The sequence below is a fragment of the Lipotes vexillifer genome, unplaced genomic scaffold (assembly GCF_000442215.2).
Source record: "Lipotes vexillifer unplaced genomic scaffold, Lipotes_vexillifer_v1.1 scaffold40, whole genome shotgun sequence".
Taxonomy (NCBI): domain Eukaryota; kingdom Metazoa; phylum Chordata; class Mammalia; order Artiodactyla; family Lipotidae; genus Lipotes; species Lipotes vexillifer.
The window spans coordinates 3797788-3814978 of NW_006771578.1; the positions used below are offsets into that span (position 1 = coordinate 3797788).

A 17191-nucleotide genomic window follows, 5' to 3' on the forward strand; every position below is an offset into this window, starting at 1 on the left:
TTTGTAGTGAGGTGGATGTACCTGGAGTCTGTCATACAGAGTGAAGTCAGTCAGAAAGAGAAAGACAAATACCGTATGCTAACACATATATATGGAATCTAAAAAACAAACAAAAAAATGGTCATGAAGAACATAGGGGCGGGACAGGAATAAAGATGCAGACGTAGAGAATGGACTTGAGGACACGAGGAGGGGGAAGGGTGAGCTGGGATGAAGTGAGAGAGTGGCATGGACATATATACACTACCAAATGTAAAATAGATAGCTAGTGGGAAGCAGCCGCATAGCACAGGGAGATCAGCTCAGTGCTTTGTGTCCACCTAGAGGGGTGGGATAGGGAGGGTGGGAGGGAGGCTCAAGAGGGAGGAGATATGGGGATATATGTATACATATAGCTGATTCACTTTGTTATGCAGCAGAAACTAACGCAACATTGTAAAGCAAAAACAAGACTTATTCATGTAGCCTCGCGCACATCCACAGACTAGGGGAGGCCACAGAGGTACCGGAAACAATGACCTCTGCTTTAAATCTCCCTCTTGTGAAACACAGCAGGCCACAAACAGATAAATATTCAACATCATTCTTTGATACACTTTCAAAAAAGCAAAACTCAACATAGAAATCATATTTTCCTACACTTTCACTTCAAGACACCAGCAGGGCATGCTGTGTCCTAAGCCCAGAGACAGCCCGCCTGGGAAAGGAGTTAGCTGAGGATGACACCCTAGGGCCAGCCAAGGCCACCTTTCCATCCCACTGCTGTCTCACTGATAATCAGGATGATGGCAAACATTTGTGGAGGGCTAATCATGAGCCTCGTGCTGCTCAGAGGTCACTTAATCCTCCCAGCAGCCCTGTGAGTAGGGACTGCAAGTTATGCCTATTTTACAGACAAGGAAACTAAGACCTGGAAACTCATTCAAGGACACAGCCTGGTGGCAACTGCAAGATTTGGGCCCTAGCCGTCTAGCTCCTTAGATGCTGGTTGAAGATGGTACCACGCTGGGCAGCGCAGCCAGGCCTACCTTCCATGCTGCGCTCGGCCACACGTGGAATGTTGCAGTACAAAAGGGCTTCGTAAATGGGGTCCATCACGGGGGGCTCCGTCACCGGGTCAGGCATGATCCTCTTTCGATTCTTGCTAGTCACTCCATTCCTAGCTGCCGACACTGGGATCAGGTGGACTGCAGAGAAAGCAAAGCAGGTCACGACACACATGGTCCTGGGCAGGGGGCAGGGGTAGGGGATAGGGTGCACAGGCCAGCTAGACGGGCCCAGAGGGCAGCTGGATTTTCACCGTAACTATCCACTCCCTCAGAATTAGGCTGGACTTCAATGTAGCAAAAAGTCAGCTTCAACTGTTTCTTGAGCCCCCTCCAAGCCCTGCCTCATTCTCTCAATGCCATTATCCTTTCCTTATCAATAATTATCTACGCAACACCAGGTGGGCCCCCCCAGAGAGAGGGGGCCTCACCCATGGTGGTAAAGGAAGAACTTACACACTAACTTCATGCAACCCGATTACTTCGTTCTGAACACCCTCTGAATTCTGGTAAATACTAAGGAGGAAAACCATCACCTATTGAGTGCCTACAAAGTGATAGACAGGTGTCTGACGTATCTCATTTAATATCATCTGCTTTGCACTTTGTGGGCCCTTGAGCCCAAGCACAGGCATCCGCTCATTAATCCTCAAGAGACCATTTTACGGAGCAGAGAGCCAGGGATCCAAGGGGAGGCTGAGGCAGCTGCCCAAGGTGTACATGGTGGATGGAAAGCCATCCCAAACTCACCCCTCTGCCTCCAGACCAGGTTCTCCCCCACTGTCTGCTGGATATCATGGGTGGGCCCTGCAATCTGTTCTGTTTGTCCATCTACTGCTCTTTCTGTTGGTGAACCACTCCTTCCCTCTCATGTGGTTCAGCTGAACTGTCAATCACATCGTCCTGCCTCCTTGAGAGAGGCACACTACAGACGTGGGGAAAGGGGCTCCTTTTCTCCTGGACGCTGATCTCTAAGAATGGAAACCTGGGGCGGCCCCAGCCATCTGTCGCTCATGGGCAGCCTCTGCAGTGGAAGAAAATGAGGCTAAGTAGAGATAAGCCAGACGAACAAATGAAGAGAGTTATCAGAAAGAGGAAGGAAGACCTGAGGACATCCACCCTTTGAGTCCCTGGGTCCAGATGTGGTCAAAGTGTCCATTAGATGTTCCAGTTCTGTAAGTCGAGAAAGTCGTCTTATTTCAGCTAGTGTGAGTTGGGTTTCTGTTACTTTCAACGAAATGAGTCCTGGTTCATACACTTTATCAATTATTTATAAACAGATGTAAGTCCATCTTCTGGGTCAGTGGTCGCCAGTCTCTAAGAGTTCCCAATTTGGAACTCCCTACAAAATAATAGTTGGACTTTTAGCATCGCCAACTGAGGAAATACAAAGAAATAGGTGTGCCCATGAATCGTTTAACTTCTAAAAGGCTTATTAATCATCATATAATATATATGCATACATTTGAACAACAGCTAAAACAGAGCCCAATCACCAGTCTAAATCCACTTAAATTCCCTAGCTACTCCTACAAATTCTTCTGTAAATATTTAAAACTTCCCTTTGGCAAACAGATGTTATAAACAAAAGTGAAAGATAAGCAATCCACTGAGAGGAAAATATTTGCAACATATATTACAAATTATTAACATCCAAAGTGCACAGATCTCCTACAATTGAAAAATCAATAAAGGATATAAGCAGGCTAATTAAAGAAAAATAAATACCAGTGGCAATAAACACATGAAAAAATGTTCAACATTATACACACTTAAAGAAATACAAAATAAAACAATAGGATATGATTCACCCCCACCTCACCAGACTAAAAATTCACATTTTAACAATAATATCAGTACTGGCAAGGGTGTGAAACCTACATTTCCATATACTGCAAGTGAGAGAGGAAACTGGAAGGACTTTTCGGAAGGAGAATTTGGCAGTTGCCACTAAAATGTTACATGTGCTTTATCCATGACCCCATTATTCTACCTCTTGGAATCTATTCGACAAAGATATCAATTCCCATCACCAAGACGTATGGTGCAGTGCTGTTTTTTTGTTTGTTTGTTTGTTTGTTTTTTTGCGGTACGCGGGCCTCTCACTGCTGTGGCCGCCCCCGTTGTGGAGCACAGGCTCCGGACGCGCAGGTCCAGAGGCCATGGCTCACGGGTCCAGCCGCTCCGCGGCACGTGGCATCCCCCCGGACCAGGGGCACGAACCCGCGCCCCCTGCACTGGCAGGCGGACTCTCAACCACTGCGCCACCAGGGAAGCCCTGCAGTGCTGTTTTTGACAACAATAAAAAAAAAGGGAAATGACCTAAATATCTTTCATCAGCAGAACAGAAGGTTACATCCACAGTGGAATACTCTGCCACAGTTAAAAAGAATGGAAAAGAATCAAAGATAAATGCAGTGAATAAACCAAGTCACTGGATATTTATATAAACCTTTTGGTGGAAAGAAAAAATTAACCATAAATGTTATGAATATACAGGCACTCTTACTATGTAAATGAGCAGAAAAATGTCTACAAGGACATCCATCACAATGCCTTTGGGGAATGGGTAGAATGGGGTGTGAAGTATTTTCACTTGTTTTCCTAAAACTGTCTATATTGTTTTACAAATCCACGCACGTACATATGTAGATATGGATTAACAGTAAGCATAGGTTACATATATTCTATAGGTATAGAAATATATGCATATTTCTATAATGTCTAGATATACTTTTTTTCAATAAGCATTATTTTTGTTCATTACTTATGATAAAACCACAACCACAGAGCTAGAGTTGGCCCTTCACCAACTCAAATTAGCCCTTTGACTGGTCCTAGAGCCACTTTCTTCCTAACAGCTAGAAGGCCCCAGAACTGCTAAATACATAGCTCTGGTGTCCAGAGGTCATTTACCATGGGAGGATTTGTGCCAGATCAAGAGAATGATGAAAACTAGATGTCCTAAGGCAGTATGTCAATGACCCAGCCCTTCCGGCTGTGTGGCACCCCCCAATCCTTTACTCTGCTCTGTTATAAAGTGGTACCAGGTTCTGGCCCCTTGGCCATGCCTGTGGGCACACTCCCTTTGAGTCTGGGCCAGGGAAAAGCGAAGCTAAGGTGACATGATAATATTATGAGTGACACAGGGACAGAGGGGCATGGGTCCCTGCACATCCCAGAGTCCCCACAGTTTGCTGGCTTATCTGAGAGCACACGGGGTTAGGCTTGTTGGGGCTGCCGCCTGGGAACTGCTATAAACTGAATGTTTATGTCCCCCCAGATTCACATGTTGAATCCTAACTGCCAAGGTGATGGTATTTGGAGGTGAGGCCTTTGGGAGTGATATGGTCAAGAGGGTGGAGCCCTCATGAATGGGATTAGTGCCCTTATAAAAGAGACCCCAAAGATCTCCCCCACCCCCATTTCTGCCATGTGAGGTTACAGCAAAAAGACGCCTTCTAGGAAGTGGGCTCTCACTAGACACCAAATCTGCCAGTGCTTTGATCTTAGACTACCCAGTCTCGAGAACTGTGAGAAATAAACTTCCGTTGTTTATAAGCCAGCCAGTTTATGGTATTTTTATTTAGCAGCCCAACAGACTAAGATAGGAACCACCCACAACTCAAGGAAGCAATGGTTTGAAAGCCACAGGTAAAGAAACCTTCCATCCAGAAAGTTTTCATCTGCTGCTTCCTCTGGCATCTGGGCCTGTCAACCTCGCCCACTAGCTGTTGAGATTACCTTCCACCGTTTCGCACCTTCCTGAGTCACCAGGACACAGCGTCAGTCCATGTGGGGTCTTTTGAAGGGTCCTCCAGATACCAGACAATCAGGGGAAGTTCTGATGCATAGAGGCCACAGGGTGAGACGTCTCCCCAGCTCCATCTCCCTACGTCCCCTCCCCTACCTTGGTTCTCATTGTCCTGAACTGCTCAGAGCTGCCCCCATTCCCACAGGATGCTTTTCAGGATGTTTCCCTCCTCTTGCTTATGCCTCTAACCTCACCCCAACCTCTGTTTCCCAGATCTGGCCAACTCCATAACTCATCCCAGGGGTCACCTCCTCCAGGAAGCCCACCCCGAATTCCCAAGTAGTTTGGACATCCCCCTTCTATAAGCCCACCCGGTTCTTGCTGCCCTCCTAGCTCACACTACAGTACATGTAAGCAGAGGTGTCCACAGTTTATCAACTCGCCAACCCAAATGTCCAGAGGGCCAGAACTATGTCTCTTTCAAGTTTATATTCCCCCAGCAACCAGCACAGGGAAGGCCCTCCATAAATACTTGTTGAGTTAAAGGTCTTGCCTGAGCCAGGCACTGTGCTCCATGCTTCTGGTGAAATACCTTCTCGAATCCTCACGTGGGAACACTAAGGGAAAGCAGTCACCTGACCAGCCCGGGGGCTGGGGATTGTCCAAGCAGGTTTCCTCAAGAAGACACCCAAGCTGGGACTGAAAGGCAGAAATGAAGCTGGCAACACGGGGAAGAGGAGAGGAGGATGAGGGAGGACAAACACAGCAGACAAGAGGCAGCAGGCTGGATCTAGATACCTCTGAAGCCCGGTCCAGTTGGCCCCACCAGGGCTGACGCGCAGGGATCCGGGGAAAGGTCGGCTGCAAAGGAGCAGACCTGGGCTGGAGGCACCTCTGCCCCGGCTGCTGCCTGACTTGCCCATTAGGAGTCCTGGGCTTGCCCTGTTCATCTCACAGGGGGCTGTGGGGCAGATGCGGGGGCTGGGGAGCAGATTCCACACCTGGGGCCTGGCGCTGCAGGATACTGCTTCTCCTGGCAGGCCTCCCCAGCTCCTCCGACGCCCTCAGGACAATTAGGAACTCTGCTGATCCCACGCAGACGACAGCAGCTCAGAAGAAAAAAGGACTGTGGGAGCGTCAGAAGGAACAGTGGGCAGGCCAAGAGGCGGAAGGATAACAAGTTTCATCATGTAGGTGTAAAAAAACCCCATGAACCTAGATGAGTGCCCTGGGACCCCAGTATCACTGTGGCCAACATGAATCACAGAATAGGAGACGCCTTTAATTGATAATTAACTCAGCACCAATGGGCACGCAGTTTCTTTGTGGTGTGATTTCCCAGCAGAAGAGAACACTTCATAAGCCACCCCGAGGATACGAGTCTCTCCCATTTATGTCTGCTTTACCTGCTCATCTCACCTACAGTCATTTTCATCCTGTCCTCACATCCATAAACCTTCTTGTATACGAAGATGCCAGCGAGGTCTCAACGTCAAATAATGGCAGAGAACATGACCTCTAAAGCAGTTCCCTGGGCCCCCTCACTCGTAAAGGCAACTAGCAAACTTCTTAGAACCACCGAGTAAAACAATCAGGTGCTGTTTCACGTAGGCCCTCCCCGTCTCACCGGCACCCTCCTCAATGTACAGAGGATGGATCCATGTGCCTCATTAGCAGACATCCCTGTAGCTGTGACTAGAATTCGAGCCAACTGGCCCACACTGCTTTTTCCAGCCTTGGACTTCATCAAGGAAGAGCAACCATCAGCCAGGCAATGGACCTCAGGCAGAGGCAGGTCAAGGGACTGGCCTGGGGTTCCACAGCCTGTAAGCCAGGCCTGCTGACCTGCCAGGCCGGGTATTTATGCATCTCCCATCCAGCCATCCAACATTTATGGAGCACCTGCTGGGAAGTCTTCAGAGAATAAAAGACTAAGGTCTCTGCCCTTCTGCAGGAACTTACAATCCAGTTGGGGAGGGCGTTAAGATATTAAATAAGAAGGGAGCAGAAGGGCGTATGGTCCTTAGAGGGAAATGCCCTCAGTCATGGTGCCTCTGCACACCACGGTCGTTGGTTTGGGGGCACAGGTGTAAGAATACAGGAACGACTCGGATATAAAGGAGATACTGGGAAGTACCATGAGAGTGCTCGAGAAGAGCCTCAGGTGAAATACGGCCTATCAGCAAGTCTCTGCTCAGCAGCCAATGCTATGAACATGTCTGGAGAGAGATGTTTCATCCAATGATGATTTGCTTCTTTTAATTTTTATTTATTCTATTGACGGCCCCACGGGAGAGAGGAAAGGAGAGGAACAAAGAGTTCAGGGTCAGGGTCAGATCATGACTTAGCACAGGCCGCTAGGCAGAGGGGTCCTTCCTGTCTGGCCTCGGGCCTCAGGCGCCCTTAGTTACTTCCAGACGCCCAGCGATGCACACAGTCAGTGGGTCATGTTACAGCCAGGTGTGTGCAGCCAGCTCATTCCCTGGGAGTCACTCTGACTTGCATGAAGACAGGCCAGTGCACTAAGCTGGTGCCCACGGCCTCCAGCTCTTCACTCCATGTGGGGGCTCTGGCCCAGGGCAGAGGACAAGAATCCACCTGCTTCCTGGCCTTCTCCCAGCAGCTCTAGCCTGAAGAACCCGCTGTATGCAGGCCTTTACAGGAAGGAGATTTTGACGGAGCACCGTGGGCCCATGCCTGGGTCAGAGCACCGCCCCTCCTTCCCTTCTGTGGGTGGCTCCTCTCCCATGCCAATCCTGTGCTGTGGTGGGCATGGTCATGCCCCTCGTCCAGGACCCTCCCCTTGCTATCCTGACGGCCCCAGGGATAGGACCTGGCAACTGGCCCACTGTGCCACTAAAGGCCCTTTTCCAGGAGAGAGAATTTCCCCACGTGGAAGAGTCAGTTTTACAGGGAGTCAGGTGACCTTGGAACCCACACCTCCTGCCACCCCTGCCTCAGCTGTTTAGTTATCCTGCTGTTGTTTAGTTGTCAGCTCTTCCTCTGATTACATAAACACCCTGGCAGGTTGCAGACAGGTGTCAGGGATCCACAGGTGTCCCAGGGCAGGTGGGCAAGTGTTGGCTGACCTCTGTCTCCACGGCTGTGCGCTCAGCTGCCCCAGAGGTCTCACCACTGATTGTGCCGGCAAAGAACCTGGTGGGGCCGACGTGTGGCCCCAGCACCTGCTTTTCACCTTCCTAGCTCCACAGCCTGCCTCACGCCTGCTGGGACCTCAGCCCCGGGCTGGTCACCTGCCTAGGGGACTAGAGTCACCTCTTCCTTGTGCCACTCAAGTCTGTCCTCAGTCAGCCCTGGGGCCACAACTCCCTTAAATAATTCTGCTTATCCAAGATGGTGCCTTCTCATAAGTTTAAACACCCCTAGTCCTGTCACCTGATGTCTCCGATTTCTTCCTCCCAATAGTCCAAAAGGCTCTTGAATTCTCTCCTTCACTGGCCTGCCAAAGAAGAATGATTTGCTCTGACAGGTAATCCCCACGATTCCCTTTGTGTTCCTCAATCCACTAAGGCATCTTTAATGCCCTTTCTGTCTCCAGCCTGCACTGAATATAAAAATGTGTGTAATTCTCAAATAAAAACCAGAACTACACTACCAGAGCCCAGAACAGGGTGGGGCCTCATGCGGCTGAGGACTCAGTTCCTGTCCTAGGCTGTCTGCAAGCTCTTATCTCCTCCCTGCCTGACCTCCTTCTGACAACTGAGACCCAAGTCCACAGGACGGCCAGAGTGCAGGGGCAGGAGCCCCACTGCGACCTGAGCCTGAGCCCAGCTGCAGACTCCTGGAGGAGCCAGGAAACCTCACACTCCTATGGGACCACTGGTAACTGGCCTTGACCTAACCGGGTCCCTTGGGGTAGATGCTGGGAGCACCAAGGACTCCAAATCATGACAGAGACTAGAAATCAGAGAGACGTTCAAGACAGGTCCCCAAAAAGAGCTATGAAAAGAACCTCAGACATCCTTACCCATCTGGATAAGGGCCTGGATCCCCTCTACCTTACCTTTGAGAATCTGATAAGAGCTACCGATGATCTTCACCCTTGAAAAAGGACTGCGTACACTTACTTTTAAATTTGATTTCTGGGGGTTCACAGCACCCCTGAAGCCATGTGAGACAATGCAGATGTCCATGAACTCAGGCTAAGAATTCAGTGTACCTGGAAGTAGGTTTCCGATGTCAACGCCCTCGAGAAGAGATTTTTTTTCTTTTTCCAATTGAAAAGGGATCCTAAAATAGCCATGGATACTAAGGTATAAAAAGAAGTGAGTCACGCATATTCTTCCCACCCAGAGAACCCACAGTGAATGGTGCAGTGTGTGTGTGGCTGGATGTCCCGCCAGAGGTGAACCTGTGCTCCCGTCTCTGCTCCGGTGGGAATGGAGACAGGGTCACTGTGGCCCAAGGACATTGTTCCCCCTTCCCCAAGAGCAAAAAGTTTTCTGTGTCTCAAAGGTCTGCACTCCACTGAGGCCACCAAACCAACTGCTCAGAAAGGTGGGTCAAGGCTGGTCATTTGCTTCTGTGAAAAGGGTCAAAAGGAATAGCGGTCAGGTGGGTGGGAGAGCCTTGGGGAGGCCACCTCAGTGAGAGACCACGCACTGCGGGAGGCAAGGGGGCCTCAGGTATCTGGACACTGAAGACTGGCCATCTCACTCTCTGCTAGATACCTGAGACCGAGGAGAAGCAGAGCGGGGTTCCAGGTTCCCCAAGAGGCAAAACCCCTGGCCAGTGGGGTCCAGCCCCTCAGATGGTACAGAAAAAAAGAGGGAGGGAGACAGGGAGGGCAAGAGGTGATGCCAGAGCCCAGAACAGTTAATTCAGAGAGGGCCCTGCATTGCGGCGAACTCCCTGTTCGCCGGGCGGCCTGGCTCTGCTGGGCCCCAGTGAGGCGTCGTGTGCCGGGGCCACGCTGGCAGGAAGGATGGTGAGACTGTTCCAGAGCTCTCTCTGTGTGCATTCCTGACTTCACCTTCTTATTTGGGGTTCAGATTCTGTCCCCCAAGACCTCATTGCTGATCAGTCTCAAAAACCTCCCCCTCCAACCCCTTCCCCCTGGTGGGACACTACCAAGATCACAGGGCTCTGCCTCTGATTACCACTTACCTCACTTCAAGTTTCTTTTTGTTTAACGTCATCAGCTTGGAGCCCTGTTGCCAAGACAACAGGAGTGGGGCCCAAGCTGATCAGTGCAAACGCTACCTGGGCAGACTCCCACTGCATCACCAGCTCAGCTCCACTCAGTGGGTACTCCAATGTCAACATCCTGCAGCTTCCTTTCCTACTGTCTCTCTCCTCATACAGTCTTGGCGACGGGCACACGTTCTCCTGAATTCACTGACTCATTTTACTAACACTTCCTAGTTTTACTAACTAGGCTGGATAGTTGCCTCTCCTCTAAAATGGGAGATTCCCCTTCTTATCAATATTGCTGACTACACACACACACACACACACACACACACACACACACACACACACACATAAAAGTACCACATGTCCTTTTAGTAGACATATGGACAACCTTCCAAGTCAATGTAGACAGGTCTATGTAAACATGGTATAATGGATGCAGCAGTATTTCCTGTTGGACACTTTGGTTGTCTACCCCTTTTTCCTATTATAAGCAGTGATGCAATAAACATCTTTGAGCATACATCTCTGTCCTCTGTCCATTCTTAGGAGAAATTCTCTAAGATCAGAAACAAGGAAGGAGGGAGGGAGAGAGGGAGGAGGGTGAGGGAGAGAGGGGGAAGCGGCAGGGGGGAGAAAGAAAAAGAGAGAGAGAGAGAGAGAGAGAGAGAGAGAGACAGAGACAGAGACAGAAACAATGTCCCCACCCTGGAAGAAAACTAGAAAGAACCCACGGACATAAATGTGTCCCATTTTTAGTTCGTGGAAGGGCCTGCGTGGTACATGATACTCTCACCTCCTCTAATAATAACTATGACATGAGCTTAAGACATTACGATAAAAGCTGATTTGTCAGACTTAATTTTGTCATTTACCTACAGAATTTTTCCTACCCAAAGATATTTCACTCTATGTGGTAGCTGGGCATGAAACATTCAAAGAAAAAGCAACATTAAAACTCTCAGAAATCAAAGAAAATAAATCTCCAAGAAAAGGATCAAGATTAATTTAAAAAATACTAAATAAAGAATTTATTTAGAACCTATGAACCCTTAGGTTAAAAATGCAAGCCCTCATTTTAAATTTCTCATTTTTTGGACTTTGACTCACCAAAATAAAAACCCAGCAGGAACCTTATTGCGTTTTTTAAATACACAGTACATGAGAGCCTTGGCATCCTAAGGGTTGCATCCCCAAACCTTTGCCACCAAAACATATTAAGATCTTCATGAATCCCCAAATTTACACACATCACCCGGACACGTGCTTTCCTCCATAAAATGTACACAGGACAGAGAAGGGAGAATGACAAAGCCCCGCAGCTTTGCAGGGTGGGACGCAGGACCAGCCCAAGGTGCCCACTCACAGCTATGATTATGTGCATTTGTGCCTCAGCAAAATCCCCGCCGCCATACGCCACGGACCTTCGGGGGGGCCCACGACGAGCCGGAGCCGCAAATGCCAACGGCCGAGCTTGAAGGGCAGCAGGCGGAGGCCCCAGCTCTTCACCCAGCTCCGCTCCCACCCAGCTGCCTGGGCTTGCCCTGCTTCTCCGCTTGCTCAGACTGCTCTCCCCGGGCCTCCTCCCCCACCGCCAACAGCTCCACATGGTCCACCTCCCAGAATGTGCGCTGGGTACTGCCTTCGGCCTTTGGCACACTTAAGCCCGGTGGAGGGGCCGTCGGTGTGAGCGGCTGCGTGGATGCGTGAATGAAGCCAGCATCCCCTGAATCGCCTGAGCCCTACAAGGCGTGGCAGAGCCTTCGCTTCTCTTTCTTCACCCCGGGCCCGCTGCACCACCGCCTGATCGTTTAGCTCAAAGTCCACAGAACCACCTGATGCTCTCAGCTTTGCTCCTTCCTTTCGGGGCCAACACCTTCATCGGAGCCGCTCCCAGCCTTTAACTGGAGGAGGAAAGTGGCTCCGAGTTGTCTCTCAGTATCAGCCTCCCACCGGCCTCTGAACGGGCAGCACCCAAATTTTGTGTACATTAGAAGCCCCAGGGAGTTCTACTCCCACAGTTCTGATTCTCTGGGGAGGGGCACAAATGTGCTCTCTTTTTGGTTTTGGAACACGCATTCTAACAGACGCCCGGGGCTACTCTGATCAAGGTGCTCAGGAGACCACTCTTCGGCAACACTGTACCAGACTGTGGTCTTTCCCAGACATGCTGTCTTCCCTGCTTCAGTGGCTCCCCATACTTTCATGATATAACATGGTGATGGAGGTGGCCTGGGCCTTTGTCCACCTTCACAGCTACACACCGGTGACTAACCTGGTCCTGCTCTCTCCTGCCCTGCCTTTGCACACCCACCTCCATCTGCCAGGAATGCTCTTCCCAGATTCCTCTTTGGACAACTCCAACTCATCCCTCAAGGCTGAAGCTCGGATGTCACCTCCTCTGGGAATGAGTCTTCCCCGATCTCCTACGCTGGATCGGCTTCTTGTCCTTCCTCCGCCCACGTCACCCTGTCACGAGTCATCTCTCATTCATTTTATTTAACAAACATGCATAGAGTGATTATTATGTGCCAGGATATTATAAATATTATTTTATATTAAAATAATATTAAATATAGTATTATATTTATATTATTATAAATATCCTTTACCAACCCAATGAAATAGGAACTCTCATTATCCCCATTTTACAGATGAGGAAACAGAGGCACGGAGAGGGTAGGTAACGTGCCTGACCTCACATAGCTGGTAAGTGGCAGGACAGGGACTCGACCCCGGCAGTCTGGCGCTGGAGTCCACGTTCTTTCCCACTTCCTCGTGGGGCTGCCTCTTTCCTGTCCTAGCGTATTGTACACCGTGTTCCAGGTATCTGCTCGGGATGCTCCTCCACCAGGCGGAGAGCTCCTGTGGCTCCTAGGAGACGAAACGCCCAGCCCTGGCCCAGCACACAGTGGAATGTTTGCTGAAGGACAAAGCTATGCAAACTCATGGCACTGGATCGACAAGGAAAGATAAAATTCCCAAAACCTCAGAGTCTGAAGAGGTTTTAAATGGGATCAGGTCCAGTGACCTGCCTACTGTCCTATTCTTCATAGAGCGATGCTCCAGGGTGCGCACACAGCCCGCTCCCCTTCCGCCGGACGATCACATTCAGGAAGCTTAGCTTGATGCTTAACTAAAATGTGTCTCCCTGGCCACCAGGCCACACAGAGCTGGTCTCACTCCTCTTGCAGATACTGGAGAGAGATAGGGCTCTGCAGATACTGAAGACAGCCTTCACTCTGGCTTTCACTTTGGCAGGTTAACCCTCCCCTCTTCTACCTGGGGATCTGCGTTTCCAGTCCACCTTGGACATCTCCCTTAGAAACTTGCTCTGGTCAACCAGGGCCCTGCCCAAGATACAGGTGCCCAGTGTAGACTGACTCCTATCACGGCCAATGAACTCTGATCAAAAAGAAAGAAATGCATGATATACTGTTTCAAAAGCTCTCTCCATAAGTGGCTGAAGCAGCCTTTGGGACACCAAGAGCCCTGGATTCTGGTGATGACATATCATGACAGGACTCTACTGCTTACATTGACTGTGCTTCCCCGAGCCAAGGGTTTTCCCACAAAATCTCCGTTCTCACGCCAGTGTTTCAAAGGAGCAACAATGAACACTCCATTTTACAGAAGAAGGAATAGAGGCTCCAGGAGGCCACACCTGCCGAGGGCACACAGCTGCTAAGTGGCAGAGCGGCATTCAAACCCAAGGCTGTGGTTCCAGGGTCTGCGAGCTGAGCTCCTGCCACACTGCCATTTTGGGAATGGTGGCTGGAACGTGGTGAAAAGAGCACAGGATAAGCATGAAGGAAAGGGTGGGTCAAAGCAGGAAAATGGACGATCACAAACGAGCAGAAAAAGCAGCAAAATAACGAATCATCCACAGGCTTTCATAACCCAGTGGTGTTTTCCTGTCGCACCAAAGAAGTCCATCAATTTGAGAAGTTATTTTTCCACTTGTACACATTTTAACTAGAATAACTAATGAAATATATACCTTACTTGTTCCCTTCTTCGATCTGAATATAGGGAATTTCAGAGTCCCTTCCAAACTCAAAAACATCAAGGACTTGAAAACACAAAATGAATGATTTTCATTAGTGTCTACTAGCATACAGGGAGTCATTACTACCATTTAAAATAAACGTAGTTTGAGAAACTATGAACTGTATTTTAATCTTTTTTGTATCCTTTCCCTACCACCTCCACCCCAACAGCGTAGAAAAATATCCAACACACATAAGCACTTAATAAATATATGTGGGTTCACATACACACTCTCTGTACCGAGAGGAAGAAATGCTTTTTTAAACAACCTGATTTTTTCATTGTAACCTGGGTCATAACTTTCTCACATTCAAAACATCAGAAAAAGAAAACTATCAACAAGACAAAATAAAATATACAATCATTTCAGAAAACAAACAAAACAATATTGTTCATTTAAAACATGAGAAAACCAAGTTCTATTTGATTGCCTCAAATATATCACCTAAGACAATTATATGCGCTAATCCAGTATTCAAAAATAAGTCAAAAGAAACGGTAAAGAAAAAAGTCCATATATTTCAGGGTAAGGATGAAAATATAAGCGCTACTTAAGCAGACACCTTTGTATTACGAATTAGCCCAGTTTCTTACACCATGATAATTAGCGACCAATAAAGCGACTAAAAAATAAAGCAATGTAACTCAATTTTCACACGGAAATAGTTAAATTCCAAAGTTACAGTTTACCTAGAAGCAGAAGAGCAGAAAGAACGTTCATATCTTAATGTCTTCCCGAACTCCAATGTATTCAAGAATAAAGACCTCAGACCCAGGCAGGCCAATTCACCCTGCAAAATTTTCCCGAAAAACAGTACAGCTAAAAAGCGGCTCTCCTAAAACAGAAGGTACTTTCAGAAGAGTTATGTAAGCGAAACACCCAGGCCAATTGAGTGATGCGGAAACCACCTCATGCAAGAGAAAGCCAGCAAACACAAGTAAACCACATTCACGTCTCAGAACCTGTCAGGGTCTCAGAATAACAATCAAGGTTGATTGTAACATCCTACCTCTCCAGTGACAGGATGGAAAGTTTTTAATGAAAAGTTATAAACAATTAAATGAATGACAGTCCTAACACACTTCCTGGAAAAGATTCTTTTTTTTTTTTTTTTAAACACTTCATTAACAATCTGGAGTATCTTTAAACAAGTATCTTCTCTTGACCTCTTTCTCTATTCTGTTAGGATAAAGTGAGTATTTTTAATTCTCTTTACTGTTAGAAGTGCCTGTCATATGCAGTAGATGTGTGCATGGAATATGTCACAAATTGGAGGGGAAGCAGAGAAACTTGCTCAAAGCCTCTTCCCTTCAAACCACTTATTCCAAATGCCAAGTCTTTCCCACGTCCCCCAGCACACTGAGAACATCCTGCTCTCGCAGCCACCTGCCCTTCCTTCCATCAGGCAGACCAGTGACGGCAACGCCACCTCCTCACAGAGATGTCCCAGGCGGTGATGGGGGCCAAGCCCTTGTCTCCCACCCATCGGGGTGAGGTGGGAAGTGGAGGGCAGGTAGGTGGCAGCAAAAACACTGCTGCCGGCATTGCCCAGATATTTTCTCGGCTTCAAGTACACAGCACCAGAAGGACAGGGAATTAGGGTCAGCCTGCTTTCCAGAGCAGGTGTAGGTTCATTCATTCACGTAAACATTCCTGAGACACCTCCTGTGTGGTTGGCAATGCTGGCTCCTGTGATAAAGAGGGAAACGGATGTGGGTCCTGCTCTCAAAGAGCAGACAGTCTTGTAGATGGAAAAGACACAGGAACTGAAAAGTATGATACCGCACGGCTAGTGTAGGAGGGGAGCAGGTTCGGGGCACCCCGGAAGTACAGCCAAGAAGCCCAGACCCAGTTAGGGAGTCACGGAACGTTCCTGAAGAAGAAAGGGCTGAGTGAACCATGTGGAGGAAAAGATGGAAGGGAGGTGAGGAGGACAGTCCAGGCAGAGGGGCCGGCAGGATCCGGGCACAGAGCAGAGAGAAGTGGCTTGGAGAGAATGCCAAGCCACTTGACAAGCCTATGGCACAAAGTTCAAGGTGAGAGAGGGGCCCCAGGAAGGCAAGGGGCCTCCTGGGGACCCACCACTGAAGGGTTACAACCAACAAGGTACCAGACCAGATCTGTTATTTGAGGACAAACTCCCTCAGGGAGCAGTGGGGCACATAGATTTGGGGCCCAGCCTGAGCCCAGGCTCCCAGTGAAGGGCAGAGTGCAGGCGGTGAGGCCCATGGACTGGCTTCCTCAGCTGTGCTCGCCATGTGGGGTTTCCCATGCACGGTCCCTGCTGCCCAGGGGCTGCGTTTGGTACTGGGACCTAATCCCCCTACCCTCCCTAATAACGGACACCCAACCCCCAAAGAACCAGCTGGTGGGCCAGGCACCTCTGCTGTGTGACCTGCACGAGGACACGAGCTGACCACTCACTGTCTTTGCCTTGGGAACCTGAACTAAAGATCCAGGAATAACCAGGCAGTTTAGGAATCCAGGGAGAAGCCAAAAACGCATCACGAGGCTTAGTGATTGCTCTTGTTCCTCACAGGCACAGAATCACAGCCTCCCACCGCTAGGACCAACAATAAAAAGACTGGGTTGTTTGAAACCTCACTGTTCATTGAAAGAACAAAGGCTTTGGGACCTACGTGCTTCCTCCCCATGGGGCCTTCTATTTCAGAGAGAAGCACTCCCCCGGCCGGGACCCGCCAGCCCAGCCACACTCACAGAACTGAAGGCTGAGGCTCACGAAGGCCAGCAGCGCAGCCAGGGCCAGCAGCAGCACGAAGCGATTGCGGAAAAGCATTATTATTTGTTTTATCTTCTCTTCATGGTTTCACCTCGAATCAGGAACACATCCTGTGAAGAGAGGAGAGGCAAGAAACATGTGTTCCAAGGTGGAAAACCAAGTTTGTCAACCAGAAATAATCTAATTAGCCCCATCCTCTGGCAGGGAAGTGCCCTTCAAATTAACAAGTGGGAACAGTCTGTGGATGCTTTGTTTATCCAACCTCAAGAGAGAAGGAGATTCTACAGCATGGCCTTTCCAAAGAAAAACCAGACAGGATGTTTATTGAGCACTTACAGTGTGCCAGACGCATGAAGTCTTTACAAGGACCAGCAAATGCTCACCCCATTCTGACCCCCGACTTCTAAATCTTCAACCGTTTCTGATGAACACTTTGCTACGATGAC

At 49.0% G+C, this 17191-nt stretch overlaps 1 protein-coding gene across 2 annotated transcripts in view; it reads right to left on the bottom strand.

Moving 5' to 3' along the window:
• Nucleotides 1–16802, bottom strand: part of PXYLP1 (2-phosphoxylose phosphatase 1) — a 30648-nt gene extending 13846 nt beyond the window's left edge. The window contains exons 1-2 of one of the 2 annotated variants that reach the window (XM_007446968.1): nucleotides 14695–14807; nucleotides 1029–1187 (exon numbers count right to left, since the gene is read on the bottom strand). In XM_007446968.1, coding sequence (XP_007447030.1) covers nucleotides 1029–1187; nucleotides 14695–14725 — 190 coding nt within the window. In that variant the 5' untranslated portion in view covers nucleotides 14726–14807. Of the gene's footprint in view, nucleotides 1–1028; nucleotides 1188–14694; nucleotides 14808–16723 lie in introns of those variants that run through there. The other variant, XM_007446967.1, reaches the window with a different exon arrangement.
• Between the last annotated feature and the right edge of the window lie 389 nt (nucleotides 16803–17191).